Source organism: Parus major, chromosome 5 (genome assembly GCF_001522545.3).
Source record: "Parus major isolate Abel chromosome 5, Parus_major1.1, whole genome shotgun sequence".
Lineage (NCBI taxonomy): Eukaryota > Metazoa > Chordata > Aves > Passeriformes > Paridae > Parus > Parus major.
The window spans coordinates 55,510,535-55,525,730 of NC_031774.1; the positions used below are offsets into that span (position 1 = coordinate 55,510,535).

Sequence of the window (15,196 nt, forward strand, 5' to 3'; positions counted from 1 at the left end):
TATACCAGTTTTCTGCTCTTGAAAATGGGAATTATTCTCTGTATCCTCAATGCCACCATGTGGCAAAGGTAAGAAAATACTGACTACAAAAAACTTTGTATTTGCCGTAGGAGGTGGATATATGGGGTGTTGCACAGCCTCATCAGGCTTTGTTTTTTTGATTAGGAAAAATACAGTCTTAGGAATGAGTGTATTTATATGTACTTTACTGCTGAAACAGACTGAAAACAAAAGGGAGAAGGTCAGCAGCTCAGCCATTACAATTCAAAACTGATTGTTATTATTTGTGAAAAAACCCCCAACAAAATCCACAAACATGAACAACAAACCCCAGTGTATGATAGCAAAAAATAAACCTTAGGAAAGGAAAATGAGAAATGTTTTGCAGTCCTTTACCTGCCCTGCAGTATCATAAAGCCCCAGCAAGTGTTGTTGTCCTCCCACAGTCACGGTTACTGGAAGAGAGAAACAAGAAATGTTGTTTATGCACAAGCCAGTGGCCTCATTTTGATGTGTTTTAATCCCAAAATGCCAGCAGACACATTAGCACGTGTCCCCCATTGGGCATCCTGAACCAAGCACATCTATTCAACCCAAACTAAAGGCAACCTAAGTCACAGCAAAAGCAAACCTGTTATGTCAAGATCTTATTTCTGTACACAAAGCCAAGGGTGATGAGCTGCACACACTGCTGCCATCGGGATCCCAGAGACAGGGGGACCTTTGCCTGTCTCTACTGCCACCAACCAAACATCCTGGACTTGAATGGATGCCTGTCTCCCCACCATGGGCATTGGGGTGGGGTGGGCAAGGATCACCGGGAGGGGTTTTTTATTATTTCATTTCTTCCAGGCTGTGAAATGTTGCAGGTGTTTAGTGGCAGTATTTAGTACCTAGGGCTATGTGGTAGATGATTTGAAGGACAGGAAGGAAGAAGAGCTTGAATATTTTCAGGGTTGTTGACCACATTCTGTTACAAATGAAAGAAAGCACGGCTTAGTTTGCTGATCACATCCAGCATATTTACTCCTTTAGCAGAAATCAGATTGAACTTCATTTTGAGCCCAATGACAAATTTTGACATTGACAAAAATGTTTTCTTATTGCCTTTGGATGAACCCCATTATTAGCTGATTCCTGTAACCAGTGGTATTTTGTGTAAAGGACATGATCTGGGTTAATGACATTTCGTTAATCAGTTAATCTGCTTAAATCATTATTACTCAACTGGGAAGAAAGGAGGGCAGTCCAGTTCCACCCATTAGTCAACAGGAAGCTTTCAAACATTTGTCAGGAAGGTTGCTTAAAATAATGATATTGTTGCAGCATATGGACTATTATTTTTTTTAAACACCAGGACAAGTGGCTGAACATAGGAATGAACATAAAGCTTTGTCAGGAACGGGGGAAGAGGCTCAGACTGGTGCCCATCAGGTGATCACAACTTGCAATTAATGAGGGATGGGAATGAGTAATAGTTATTTTGGACAAAAAAAGAGACTTGAAAACATCACCCAGTATCTTGCTGATATTTATTTTTTTTCTGATAAAATTTGTAGTGGAAAAGCAGCTACACATTTATGGAATTTAATAACTCCTGCACTTGGGAACAATGTTCTGTTTGAAATCCCTTGGACTGAAAGTCTCTGCCAGTGTGACTGGACAGGCTGACTATTCAGCAGCTTTATTTGATTGCAGAGAAACACAGTAGTGTTGTCAGCACATAAACAGAGCAAACCTGACATCCTGGAAGGCTCAGTGAGGAGCAGACTTGCTGATGAGAGCAGGATGGGCTGCACTCAGCCACTGCTGGGGCTGCCTTGTGTGCACGGGAAGAGGAGGTGGGGAAGGGGAGAGAGCTCCCTCTCCTCACCTCAGAGGTAGCTCTGCACAGCTCCCAGGGGAACTCAGGGACATTGGGCATGGATGCCCAAGGGTGGAAGAGCTTGGGGAAGAAGTACAAGAGTGGGGAGATGGGCACCGACACAAACAGGAGGCAGTCCGGATGCTCCATCCTCTTTCTTCAACCTGACTTGAATAAAAAATTTAAAATAATCCTCCCTGGTGCCATGGTTTTCAACTTCTTGAGGTCTAGGGAATCCCAGAATGTCCCAGCAGGGGTATGAACTGTGTAAGTTCCTGGCAGCACTCCTGCTTTTCTTAGCTGCCTTCTCAGAAGCAGTGGGGGTTACAGGTGGTCAGCACAGCTCACCAGAGACAGTGGGAAATGTGCTTTGTTTTCCCCCCAGTTGCAACCTTGGCAAGCCTCCAATCCACCCTTGTGCCAAGAAATGCAGGAGCCAGACCTGCTCTGCAGATTTTACTCTTCTCAAGGACCAGCTGTGGGAAGATGTACCCTTAGCTGAAGGCAATTTTCCAGCTGCAATGCACAGCTGGCCGAGGTGGTGTTCAGAGGACACGTGGTTTCTAGGACTGCAAACAGCAAAACAGCAGTTGCACTCTCAGTCCTTGGTGCATTTGCATGGAGCCCTCCAAAGTGGGAAGCTTAGGACAGCTGTGAGGCACATGGAGGTGCAGGTCAGCTGATGTTTCTGATGAATATGAAGAGACATGTGCCATACATCAGTGCTGACAGGGTTATCCAGCTCTGCCTCTTCTGCTGGCTCACCCTGAGCACAGACAAACTGGGTTGGGTCCTGCTTGCAAAGATCAGCTCACGTCTTCAGCACGTAAAAAACTTAAAAGCTGCACTGAAATTTACTCTGCTGTGAATCTTTGCTGGCCCATTTCTTACTTGGTGGCATCTGACTGAGAGAGCTGCACTGGCAAAAAGCCCTGGTGCAGATACAAATTGCTGCTGTGTTCCTGTAATTAATATGGTTTGGAGATAAGCTGTTTGGATAGAGGATCAGTCCACCTCGAGTGTGCTACGCTTTGCCAGAAGGATATAACTCCTAGACTCTTATCTGTGCTTTGTGGTCCATGAAGTCACAGTGGATGTTTTGCAGCAGGTCTGCGGAGCCACACACTGAGCAGTGATTGATGCTTTGTGCAGTTCAGTTTGGCTCTTGGTCACCTCTGGGAAATGCTGAGGGGGAATAAAGAGATTGGTGGTGTCCTACCATTACTCTTCCCCCACACCAGGGATAAGAATTGCAAGGGATCTTGGAAAAATACATCCTGAATCTACCAAGCTTACATATCACACTTCAATTTTCCTTCTAGCATCTTGTCCCTTATGGGTCCTGCTGTGAATTTCTGCATTGCACCAGTCCTATATTTTTACTTTTTCTCTTTCTTTTTCTCCCTTTCTTTCCTTTTCACTCCCCCTCACCCTTTTTCTCCCCCTACTCTGCTTTTTCTTTTGCCCATAAAACTTTATATTTTCTTTCTTCTTGTCAATTGTCCTAACCTGTCTTATCATCAGAGGATATTCTTCCTGCCCATATCACCTTTGAATTTGCAACTACCACCCCAGCAAAACTGCCTTGTTGGCTAAACCTTGAGTGTTGTCTTTGTTTTCCTGGCTCTAAATGCAGTGGGGACCAAATGGCTCACACTGGCAAATCAAATGATCCCTGGCTGTTGAAACAGTGACGTCCAGATTAATGTATTGGTGCTAAAATTTCCACCACACTTTCAAACAGGGAGAACAGATGTGAAAACAAATGGCTTTTGCCTGTGAAACCTTCATGGTGTTTTTATACCACGAGTTTATCACTCTGCCTCTGTCAGGCAAAAGTCTATTTGGAGTATCCATCTGATGGGTCACATTTATAAGCTGAGATTGCCCTGCTAGATTTCTAGGCCTGACTTTTGGCTTTATTCCAGTTCACTCTTACTTACCCTGTTACTATCTTTTCCTGTTCTCTCAGTGGACAGGCCTATGGGAAGCCAATGAAGAATTCCTTCCCAGGCACTGGGGTAATGCAGGATCCTTTACAGGACCATGAACTCGACTTTATGAGCAGTCTTGGAGTAACAAGACAAATATGAACTCTCCTTGTTATTTACTGACTATATTGATATATTGATTAAGCACTGAAACGACCTGGCCTTTAACACTGAGTGCAGTAGGGACTGTAGTAAAATGAGGCTGAATATTTGCACAGTCCTGGCCCTCATTTCTCCCCAGTCTGGGTTGCACCAGATGATGCAGCAGGGCAGATGTTCTCCTCCCATCACTAGGTGGTTTTAACCAAGTGCAGAATGTGTAAAACACTGCTTTAAAAATAATTGCTAGGTTATAAACTAGCTGGGTATTGCTTACTAGAGTTTGAATAATTATTTTGGGTGACTTCCAAGGCTTTGTCACAGGTCTGTGTGTCAGGGGTTCTGCTAATGGACCTCAACACAGAGCTTGACCACCACAGCAGAAGGGCAAGGTGTAGATGGATATTGTGTGGGATGGACCTGGTGTGTGGACCATGAACTGGTCTGAGCTGGGAGCTCTGGTTTTAAATCTGTACTTAGTTGGTGTTTCTGGGGACAATGTGACAATTTTCATTGATGTTCCTGATGCCCAGATTGCTCCAGATCCACCTGTCAGTGGCCAACCTTTGCCAAGCTCTTCTCCCATTGTGCTTTGCTTGGTAACTTTTCAGGGCTGAACTGCACCCGTGGAAGAGCCCTTCAGCCAGACAGCAGCAATGTTCATGCCCTGCACTGACAGAAATGGGACATAAATTGTCTGCTGAACTCTCAGAACATCTTAAGTTTGATTAATGGAGCAGAGCAACACATAAATCTCTGGTATGACACCAAGCTAAGATGAAATATCTCAGCCACGCTTAGCTGTGGCACGGGAGAGTGGATTTGCACATCAGGGGGAATTTTTCCGTGCCAGTGAAGAAGTGCTTGCAGAACCCAAAGACTGTGAAGCCACCAGCCAGAATACACAACAGCCAAGCAGTGTCTAACGTGACATCAGATGGGAAAAGTAACCTATTTATTCTAGTGCCTTCCTGCCAACATATTAAGGTCCAGCTGCTTCAGAGAAAGAAGCCAGAAGTCTGTGAGCAAGCAGGGATAGTGGCACCTGCCTGGGTGGAAAGACTTTCTCATGGTTTTGGGCAAATTAGTCTGCTTCAAGCCTCAAATTTTCAGAGGGGCCATCTGCCCTAGCCAACAAACTCTGAATATTAATCTGTGTATTTGACTGCTCACTATGATTACATGTACCTGCTGAATGTTACTGAACACAGACTGATCATAAAATGATAAAACAACTGGGATGGAAGGGACTTTAAAGACAGTCTAGTCCCCAGCCCCCTGCCATGGGCAGGGATATCTGGCACTAGACCAGGTTGCTCAGTGCCCCATCCAGCCTGACCTTGAACACTCCATGGGATGGCCACCCGTATAAGAACAACTGCAGTTCTTATACGGGTGACCTGCTGGCACTAGAAATGCCCAAGTCTGTTTCTTTTTCAGCTGGGAAAAAAGGATAAAATCAGAACATGCACAAAAGGACAGATCTTGGTCAGCAAATTGCTTCTAAGGCACCTTTCAGGGTAATTTCTGTGGTGTGAAGTTGCTTATGCAGTGAATGTGGTCCGTTCTCCAGCAGCTGATGTCCCTGGGGATACTGACTATATCGCTGGGTATCATTTTTCCTTCCTAAATGCAGTTTTGTGAAATCTCCTGTAATGAACTGGGAATTCCCCTCCACTCTACAGATGTCTTCTGCTCTCTGGAGCTTACCCCAGTCAGGAGAGGAGTGTTCTGGTAGAAGCTTTTTTGAGGAAGAGTGATTTCAAAAATCTGGTTTATAAATTGTCTTCTTTTTGTACTGCATAGCTCCTAAATAAGGGTCTCTGTGGTTGGAATCTGGGGATCCCTGTCCCAGCTAGGGACTGAAACTCAAAAAACACCTCAGAGGCATTTAGATCAAAGATATTCAGATCCCTAATTCCCTTTGGTTCCCATAATGGTCAGGCATCCAAGTAACTGAACTGGAACTACGTATCTCAGGCTTTAAGAAATAGGACCTTTGAATATTCCATAGAAAACAAAGTGAATGTGGGCAGTGCATTTTTATAGCACCTTCTAAGTGTCTCATGGGCATTTCTGAATCCTATTTTGGGTAATATTTTTCTTCAGAATATCTTTCTTTAACTAATCCAGGTGGAGAAAATGAAACTCAGGGATTAGGTGTCACACACTGCTTTGATTTTGTTTGCGTCACTGTCTGGGAAACTTAATTTCTGTTGCTGTGGACCACCCTTCAGAAGATGTTGCACTGCTGCAGCTGAAGGTGGGAATGCTCTGGAAACTGCAAATCAAAACCCTGGGGATGCTACAATCCAGCAGCCACCAAAGGAAGTCAGTAAAAAAGAAAAAGAAAAGAGTAAGAAAGACCTTTAGGACAGACATCCAGGCCAATCCATGGCAATCAGCTCAGCTGAGCTCTGTGACTGGTTGCTACTTTAGTCAGAAGGCTCTCTTGCAGTGTTGCCTTTGGAAATACCCCTTTTGCTTTGGCTGAAGGGCAATCCTGCAATATTTAATGGCCAACACATCCAGGGCAGGTAAGAGCTGGTGGTAACACCTAGAGCTGGTGTTACAGAACCCTTGGCTCACTGAGGGTCTGTGACTCAAGCCTGGCCCTTCCTTCACTTCCATGCATAGGGGTCATGTCCAGGAATTCAAGTGACTTGATGCTCAAGGAATGTCTCCCTGCTCCCTCCTTCATGACGAGCAAAATTCGATTACAGCCAAATCAATGTTTTACCCCAACCCTACAGCTTAGCTACATTCTTCTGAAAAGACAATCAAAAGCATGCTATTTTACCCTATAACTGGCCTAAATTCCCCACTTTATATGTAAATTTTACTAAATGCTTTTAATTCCTCCTGTAATCATCTACCACCAGTCACACACAGACCTCTGAGAGCCAGTGGTTTCCAAAACAAGGGCTCTGGGTAAACCTCACCATTTCCTGTCACCTCATCAATGGATGAGATCTATGTTCTGCTGAGCAAATACTTCTGCCCATCTGATATTTACAATATCTGAAAAACATTTCCAGTCTGTTCCCTGTGGTGGGAGCACAGAGGCCTCCAGGGCTGGGATTCAGCTGATTTCACTCCATGTAGCCCTTGGTCTAATGAGGTGGTGAGGAATTTGCTGCTTTGTCTTTAGGCCACAGACATGTAGTGATTCTAAAGCCAGATAGGATTCATAGCATCATTTATTCTGCTCTAAAAAGCTTATCTAGCTTATCTTCCTAAAAGGCATATTTTCTTATTCTTGAATCATTCTTGCATCTGTTTTCCAAATTTTTTGTTGAGCAGTTGCTGTGACCAGACAGTGTGGTCTAACAATGGTTTCAATAATGATCTAGCCAGAGGTAACATGACTTTCCTATTCCTACCTGTCATCCCCCAATGGCTCATCTAAAGCTCTCTTTGGTTGATTATCCTCATTATTTAAAGACTCTTGCAGTACTTTATTCCTTTCTTAAGGCTAAAGTCCAGTCATTCTTGGCTTTTGTATTTGCAAGCCTTTTTATTACATTCTTTTTTAACTCTGTGACTGAGTGGAAAATCTGGAGACTGTAACTCCAACACCCACTGAAGGCATCTCACAAAAGGGGAGGGGAACGGCCACACTCCTGCAATGCTCCCAGAGCATTGTCAAACATTAAAGGTTTTCTGGAAGTCAACATTAAAGGCTTCAGGAAGTCTGGGCTTGCCTGTGCAGTGACAAGCTTTTTCAAGAGAACATTTCAGGTTAGAGGAATGATATCTAAACACTTCTCAATGTTGTCTTTCCAGACACCGCTCCATTGCCTCTAGGGACTGCTCTAGGGCTCTTATCTCTCACACATAGCAAGGGGCACCACCCCCCTTCTTCCTTGTCCATACAGGCTGGAAGATTCCAGTGGAATTAGTGGGAAGATGCCCAATCCTGACTCGTGCTGCAGCCTCACTGGGGAAGGAGGCTGGCACCAAATGACTGCTCTGTTGTCCCATTCTGCAACAGCAATAGATTCATGTAGACAGTGCCATCCTAGAGGAGGATTCACAACTTGTGCTGTGTGGTTTTTCTGGAACCTGAGAGAAAAAAACTATTCAGATCTTCACATCTGTGTGTTTGCCACTCAGACAGCCAACAGAGGAGATGTAACAGTCCACCAATCATTTTTAATCAAGCAGCTCAAATGAAATGTTCTAAATGTTTCAAAATGCATTGAGAAGTCAGACTTCAATGCTGGCCAGCATGCATGACATGGAACACAAAAGCAGTGGAGGTTGATTAGGAAAATGAAACAGAATGAATTTAGTCCAGAAATGGATGAAAGAGAATGGAAATTCCCAAAGCTTTCAGAGCAAGCTCAACACTACATCACGAGCCAGCTTCTTCCCAGGCTGGGACATTACTTATTTATAGACAGCATGAATGAAGTTGATTTATCAGAACCATCGACCTCATTGTTTGTAAAATCAGCACTGGAGGATTTCCCCTGTATCCCCATGAATTATTGCTGGGCTAATCAATCCTTGAACAAATTCATCTCCACTGATAGCAGAGTCCAAGGAACACTGGGGTCTCTGTTTGCAGGAAAACCGTGCCCAGCCTCCCCTGTAACACAGTGTGGAGGGAGCTCTTGGGACCTCAAGGTTGTGCAAAGCCACACTGGCTGGAAAAGGCAAACATGATTACAGTGCTTCGGGAATTGAAGAGAAATTGATAATTGTGTCCAACACAGTGTTTTGTTAGAATCCCTTCTGTCTTAAATGGAGGGCTGAGCACTGCTACAATTTTCTGGGTGTTTCAGCTCCCTGTGCACCATCAGCTGTCCTCATGGAAGGCAGTTCTGCTCCTGAGCTAGAAACTAATGATAACTGCCCAGATAAATGTAGTAAATTTGCAGGCTAATAGGCTCTGATGTGTGAATTTCAATGGTAATCTAATTGGAGGTCTTTGTGCTCTTTACTAAAAGTTACAGAACTAAATCCAGCCAAATGCAAGACAGAGTAACAGCTGTAGCACTGAGCAATAGAACTAGATAGAACCTGATCACATTCTTAAAAAAATGTGATTGTTCCTAAACAATGAGGAATACTGGGTATTATCTTAATCCTGATGAGGGAAAATGCCTTTTCTGAGATCATGTGATTGTCTGTGACATTGAGATGAAGAAAGAACAAAATTTTGGCTATGACTGTAGTGTAAACTTATTGCAAAAGGAGAAAAAGGCAGCACATAGATTTTTTAAATATTTTTAGCTCTACTAAATATTTTTGAAGCTTCCATCACTCTAGGACATTATTTAGGAAAATTTTTTTCAGAGCTGGGTTTATAACTCAAGTCAATAGCAAACACAGTGAAGCTCTGAGATTATTGAAGTGTAACTGATAATTGGAGTATCTTTATTAGTATTTTAACTAGTTATGCTGACCTGACTGATACTGCTGGTTTTTCAGTTTCTTTTAATACAGATAAAGTCAGTCAGGACTCTTTAATATAATCTTGAAACTTAACATTGAAGGATATATTTGGAGTCTCCTAACAGTGATGCCGAGATCGTGGTAAGAAGAGAAAGAAGTGGGAATTTTCCACCAAAGACAAAAAGTGGGAATATAGGGAGAAAAATATAGGAATAAAGAGAGCATTCAACCATGTTCTTCTCTCCTTTCTCATGTGAGACAAAATGCATTCCTTTAACTCAGTTGAGTGCTGGGGAAAATAATATCCCCAAAGTTATGTCAGGCATCTGGTTATCAAGGGAACATGAGACTTGGTAAATAGCATCAGAATAAATGGGAGATTAGTGGCAAAATGAAACAAATTGCACTGAAATGTATCCTGGCAAAACACAGGGTGTTTCCCAGAGCATGGGAGGACAAGTCTCCCTGTGTGGCTGGGGGGAATCAAGGCAGCTCATCTCTACACTTCTTGCACTGTTCAAAGGTGAGAATTGGGGGATATTTTTCCCTGGAAAGGAGAGGAATGCAGCCTGGAGAGGCAGTGCTGCCTAGCAGTGCTGTCTCTTTGCTCTAGGCATCCTTCTAAAACCTGTGGTGGTCTGCTTTGGTCTGGGTTAGATGACAGTGGGAGCAGATAATGCTGATGGAAGGGCACAGAAAATCAGTTCTACAGTGGGTGGGCTGTCCCCACTGTGGGTTGGACCTTCCAGCAGTGGAGTGACTCTGTCCCTGGGACTTACACTGGCAGAAGACCCTACCAACACTATGGCAGAGCACTATGGCACATCCTACCTCCACCAGGTGTGATTCAGGGGGTAAAAAAGGCTTTTTTCTTTTCTTACCATCATCTTCAACAAAAAGTACAGACACCAAAGCTAGAAAGGAAGAAAAAAAAAAAGCCAGATATACAAGATGGGGACAAGAGTGTGTTTTCTATAAAAACCTGATATTAGGGGAAATATGATTTATAATATATATGGGAATATAAATCAGGAAGCAGCCACAGTTTGGCTGTTTTTGGTGCCAGGTAAGCTGGGCAGGCCTGTCCTGAGCTGGCTGTGGTACCCAAAGTCAGGATGTGTCTGGTGGCTGGCTGAGGTGTTTTGGGTGCTGTATTTGGGCACTGACTTGCAGGACACCTGTGTGTATGTGTGTGTGTGTGTGTGTGTGTGTATCCCAGGCACTGCCATGAGCATCTCAGTGAGATGCATCTCAGATGAGCATCTGAGTGCAGTCAGAGCCTCTCCCTGGCTCAGTGAGCACAGCGATGCCTCGGGCATCATTCCAGAGTTAGGGCAGCGTAACTTAAAATAGCATCTGATGACTCTGGGTAGTGTGACTTAAAATAGCATCTGATCCTCTGAGCTGTGAACTGATGGGGCAGGGGCACGTTTGGCACACTGAACTGAATCCAGCAGGCTGCAATGTAATGCTGAGGTCAGTGTGAGAGCTCAGGAGCTTCAGGTTTGCCCAAACTCCAGTGCTTCTGCAGCTGACATTTTACATGCCATCACTCCTGTTTTGGGCAGGAGGAAGCTTAAATGGTATTTTGCAACCACTTCCCAACACCAGCCTCTCTGACACTTGGTCTGCCTCTTGTTTAAATCTGACCTTAATGCTGTTTTTCCCTTGCACTTTTCCCCATGAGGTGTTGCTTGAGAGCCCTGAAAACAAAATACCTCTTCCTGAACCTAAGGAGGACCAGGACAGAAACTCTGCTTTGCACTTCCCAGAAAGAGAACCAGCCCTTTGCACCAGGACCAAACCTCAGCTGCTATTTGCCCTGCAGCTTGCAGAGATTAGCCAAACATTTGGGCAGCAGCTCTAAGCCTGTATGACTTGAGAAGCAGAAATGTTAAACACTGTAAACAAAAGTCTTGGAAATATTTAAACTTTCTGATAAGAAAATCTGGAGTTAGGAATTATTATTTTTCTCTTGGCTACCACAAAGGTTTTCAATGCTGCTAATGCTTTCTCTACGCCCTGCTGAGGATCTTTCCACTTTCCTGTCCAGTGTGGCAGCAGCTGCAGACAATGAAGTGATTGTAATGTTGGAAAAGCAACAGATGGAGATGGATGAAATGGTCTTAACCCTCAGTGTGTTTTTGTGTGCCTGTGAAAGGGAGAGGTGAGAGCAAACCTGAGCTCTGGATACCCTTATCCTTTATTTCAGCATGGTTTCACTCACATGAAGCAGAGTGTGATATCCCATGATCTCAGGAGGACAATTTCTAGGGATGATTTGGTGGCCCTTTCAACACAGAATTGGGTCTTGCAGGATCCTCTTAGGAGAGCAAGAGGCTGCAGGTTGGCTGCAGCCCAGGGTGTACAGAGGAGGTGCTGAAGTGCCTGGTTGAGCTGAGGCCAGAGGGTTTTTCATTTGAACAGAAAAAACAAATCCAAATTCCTGTGTAGCGCAGGAGAGGAATTTTCAGCTATAAAATGTGATTTCTACAGAATCTGAAGATTCCATGGGAAGCTACCACTTTCAACAGAGGAGTTCAGATGTTTCCACTGGGAGAAATGAGGTGAAATGGTGTGAATTAACTGACCCTGATCTGAACTGTTTCTTCTGTTCCAAAGACCTGAGCCAGTTTAGGCAAAGCTGTTTCCCTGACAGTGACAGTGACTCCTGCACCTGGGGCACTGACCCTCCTTGGGAACACAGCCCTGGGACACTGGGACAACTGGTGGCTTTCTGGGAGACCAGGACTGCAGCCTGGACTGAGAGAAAACACAAATCACCAGATCTGGTCCTCCAGCTGCCATGGAGTGCTCTACACAAAGGTGAAAACGAGGAGGTTTAGAACAGAGTCCAGATTTTCCAGGCTGTTGGAAATGCATTAAACTGGATAAACTGCTGGCATGGATAAGCATGACCCTCACCTTGATCTAAAAGTTTTGAAATGAAACACTTGAGTTTTTTTCAGCAGATCATTTACTTTTTTTTTTTTAAAATTTGCAGGAAGTTGGTTTTTATGAAAATGTTATTATTTTAAACCTTTCATCCACATGTACAATGAAAATGAATTCTGAAATGTGTAGCTTTTCCAAGTGACAGGAATTAGTGATGGCTTTCTGCTCTAACCAAAGCTCTTTACACTTCTAACTCTCACGTTTGGATTAAATAATTTAACTGTTCTGTTAATCATTCCATGCTTGAATGCAATTTCTGAATCAAATGTTCTAATTCAGTGGAATTTCTATGAATTTCTTGTACTGCCTGTTAGCTATAACTCCATTTAGAGTGTATTTACTCTTGAAAAGATTTATTAGGTTTAATTCACCTTCTCTCCTGCCACATGAACATCAGAAGCAGCTCTGCTGAGCTCAGAGGAGTTGCTTTTGGTCGCGAGAAACATCAATCATGTAGCTGAAAAACAACTGAACTATTTTTGAAAAAAGCAGTGTATATTTTAATGAAAATTGCTGTTAAAATGTTATGCATGTGATGGTCACTAAATGCAGAGTAGAAATTTGTGAGGATTTTTTTTAATAACATTTAATTTTTTGTCTTAGGTGAGAAAGGAACACAGTCACAAAAATACAGGATAACAACAATTAAAAATCTAGCTCAATTAAAAATCAAAATATTAGCCTATATGAAATTTGGCATCTCTCCAAATTATTCTTTTACATGGCATAAATATTATTTATTTTATACCTAGCTTTATTTAAAGGTATATTTGCTTAAGGACTGACTGAAATACACATTTAAGCATTCTGAGAAAGTCTTAAACATCATGCCTGTTCATTTTCCTATTTCCCACTGCTCTCCTGAGAGCCCAACAGTTCATTCCCTCTTGTTTTCTGGAGCTTTAATCTATATTAGAAAATGTTGACACACTTCTTCAGCTACATGAAAGTGCCACTAATGGAGATCCCATCTGACTTCAGAGGAAAGGGACTTTGAAGAAAAATCACAGAAAACTGCAAATAAAAGAGAAATGAATCAAGGTAGAAAATCCACAGTTACTTCCCACAATTGATTGCCAAGTATGATGTGAATTCTGCCTTTGATTTGAGTTGCTGCTTAGCACAGTGAATGGATTTCAAGCAGTGTATTTTACACAATGAGATACATGGAAACTCTTGTTTTGAAGAGTGACATTGTTCTCCGTTTCTATTTTTGCATTGACAACACCTCAAATTGCGACTCCATTGTATTAGGCTGGTGCAAACAGGCCGAGAGGGGCCCTGCAGAGCAAACACACTGACAATGAAGGTGGGGAAAGGAAATTTCCTGTTTCATGGTGAGGGAAACAAGGCACACAGAGGGGACGTGGCTCTTCATGGCTGTGCTGGGCAGCTGGGCTACAAAACCCTGAGCCTCAGTCCTGGCTTCATCTCAGCAGAGACTGGGTTTGGCCACTCCTGCAGGCAGCACATCCTGCTCAGTGATCATGGAATCACAGAACCAGTGGGGCTGGAAAAGACCTCTGGGGTCAGTGAGTCCAACCTATGACCAAACTCCACTGTGTTAACCCGACCATGGCACTGCCCCATCCACCCCACCCTTAAACACCTGTAGGGACAGTGATTCCAGCTCCTCCCTGGACAGCCCATTCCAGTGTCTGATCAACTTCTCTGTGAAGAAATTCCTCCTGATGTCCAACCTAAACCTCCCCTGCCACAGTTTGAGGCCTTGTCCTCTTGTCCAGTTGCTGCCTGCCTGGGAGAGGAACCTGACCCTCATTTGGCTACGGCCTCCACTCAGGGAGTTGCAAAGCAGTAAAGTCCCCTGAGCCTCCTCTTGTCCTGGCTAAACACCCCCAGATCCCTCAGAAGCTTCTCATAGAATTTGTGCTCCACACCCTTCACCAGCTTCCTTGCCCTTCTTTGAACCTGCTCCAGAACCTCAATGTCCTTCCTGAACTGAGGGGCCCAGAGCTGGACACAGGACTGAATGTGTGGCCTCAGTGCCTGGCTCCTGTATCCTGCTCATTCCTGCAGGATGCTCCCAGGCCACAGAATCACAGAATCATAGAATCATTAAGGTTGGAAAAGACCTCCAAGATCATCCAGTCCACTCTTTTACCCACGCCACCACACACTCAGCAGTATGGCAGGACCCATGTCTTCTTGTTTCTTGAACACTTTGCTCTGGCAGGTGTGTGGAGCAGCAGGGAACAGAGGTGTGCTTTTGGAAAGTTAAAGTCCCTGCAATACTTTATTTGAGCTGATTTCCCTGACAACTTGATTAGAGAGGCAAAGCATCGCTGCTGCTGGAAATTGATGTTGAGCATCAGCAAGGCACGGGCTCCTCTCAGCCACAGCTGACAGGGCTTGTTTCTCTGTAGTCACTGGGATGTTGCTGAGTTTTTTGGCATTCTGCAATTTTCTAATGCTTTTTAATGAAACAGTGCTGATGCTTGTATAAAAATGCACCTCAGGGTCTTGTGCTAATTTGTCCAGAGCTGAACTCATCGGAGAACATTTTTTCCCCAGTTCCTGCCTTGTCAGAGCAATGTGTGCACAGAAATCAATTCAGAAAATACATCCTGGAAGAAATCAGGCTGCCAGATTAAGTAAAACAAATATTAACTCAGACACCTCTGAGCTCATCTGAAGCATACTTCTCTGCACAGAGAAAAGACAAGTTGTTTTTTTGGTTTTTTTTTTTGGTTTTTTTTTGGTTTAAAAGGGTTTTGAGCAGTTTTGTGCATTCTCATAGCAACAGCTTTAGAAAATACAGAAAAACTCTCAACTCTCTGCTTTGGTGTCACAGAATAGTCTGAAGCATTTTAAACCAAGCCCAGAGGAGTTTCAGATGGCCCATTGCTGGAAGCATTCAAGGTCA

The 15,196-nt window shown here is 43.7% G+C and overlaps 1 protein-coding gene across 1 annotated transcript in view; it reads right to left on the minus strand.

Annotated features, from left to right (window-relative positions):
- The window catches only part of RHOJ (ras homolog family member J), a 61,202-nt gene that overhangs the window by 16,043 nt on the left and 29,963 nt on the right, over positions 1-15,196 (minus strand). The window contains exon 2 of the mRNA XM_015631809.1: positions 397-455. Coding sequence (XP_015487295.1) covers positions 397-455 — 59 coding nt within the window. The remainder of the gene's footprint in view (positions 1-396; positions 456-15,196) is intronic.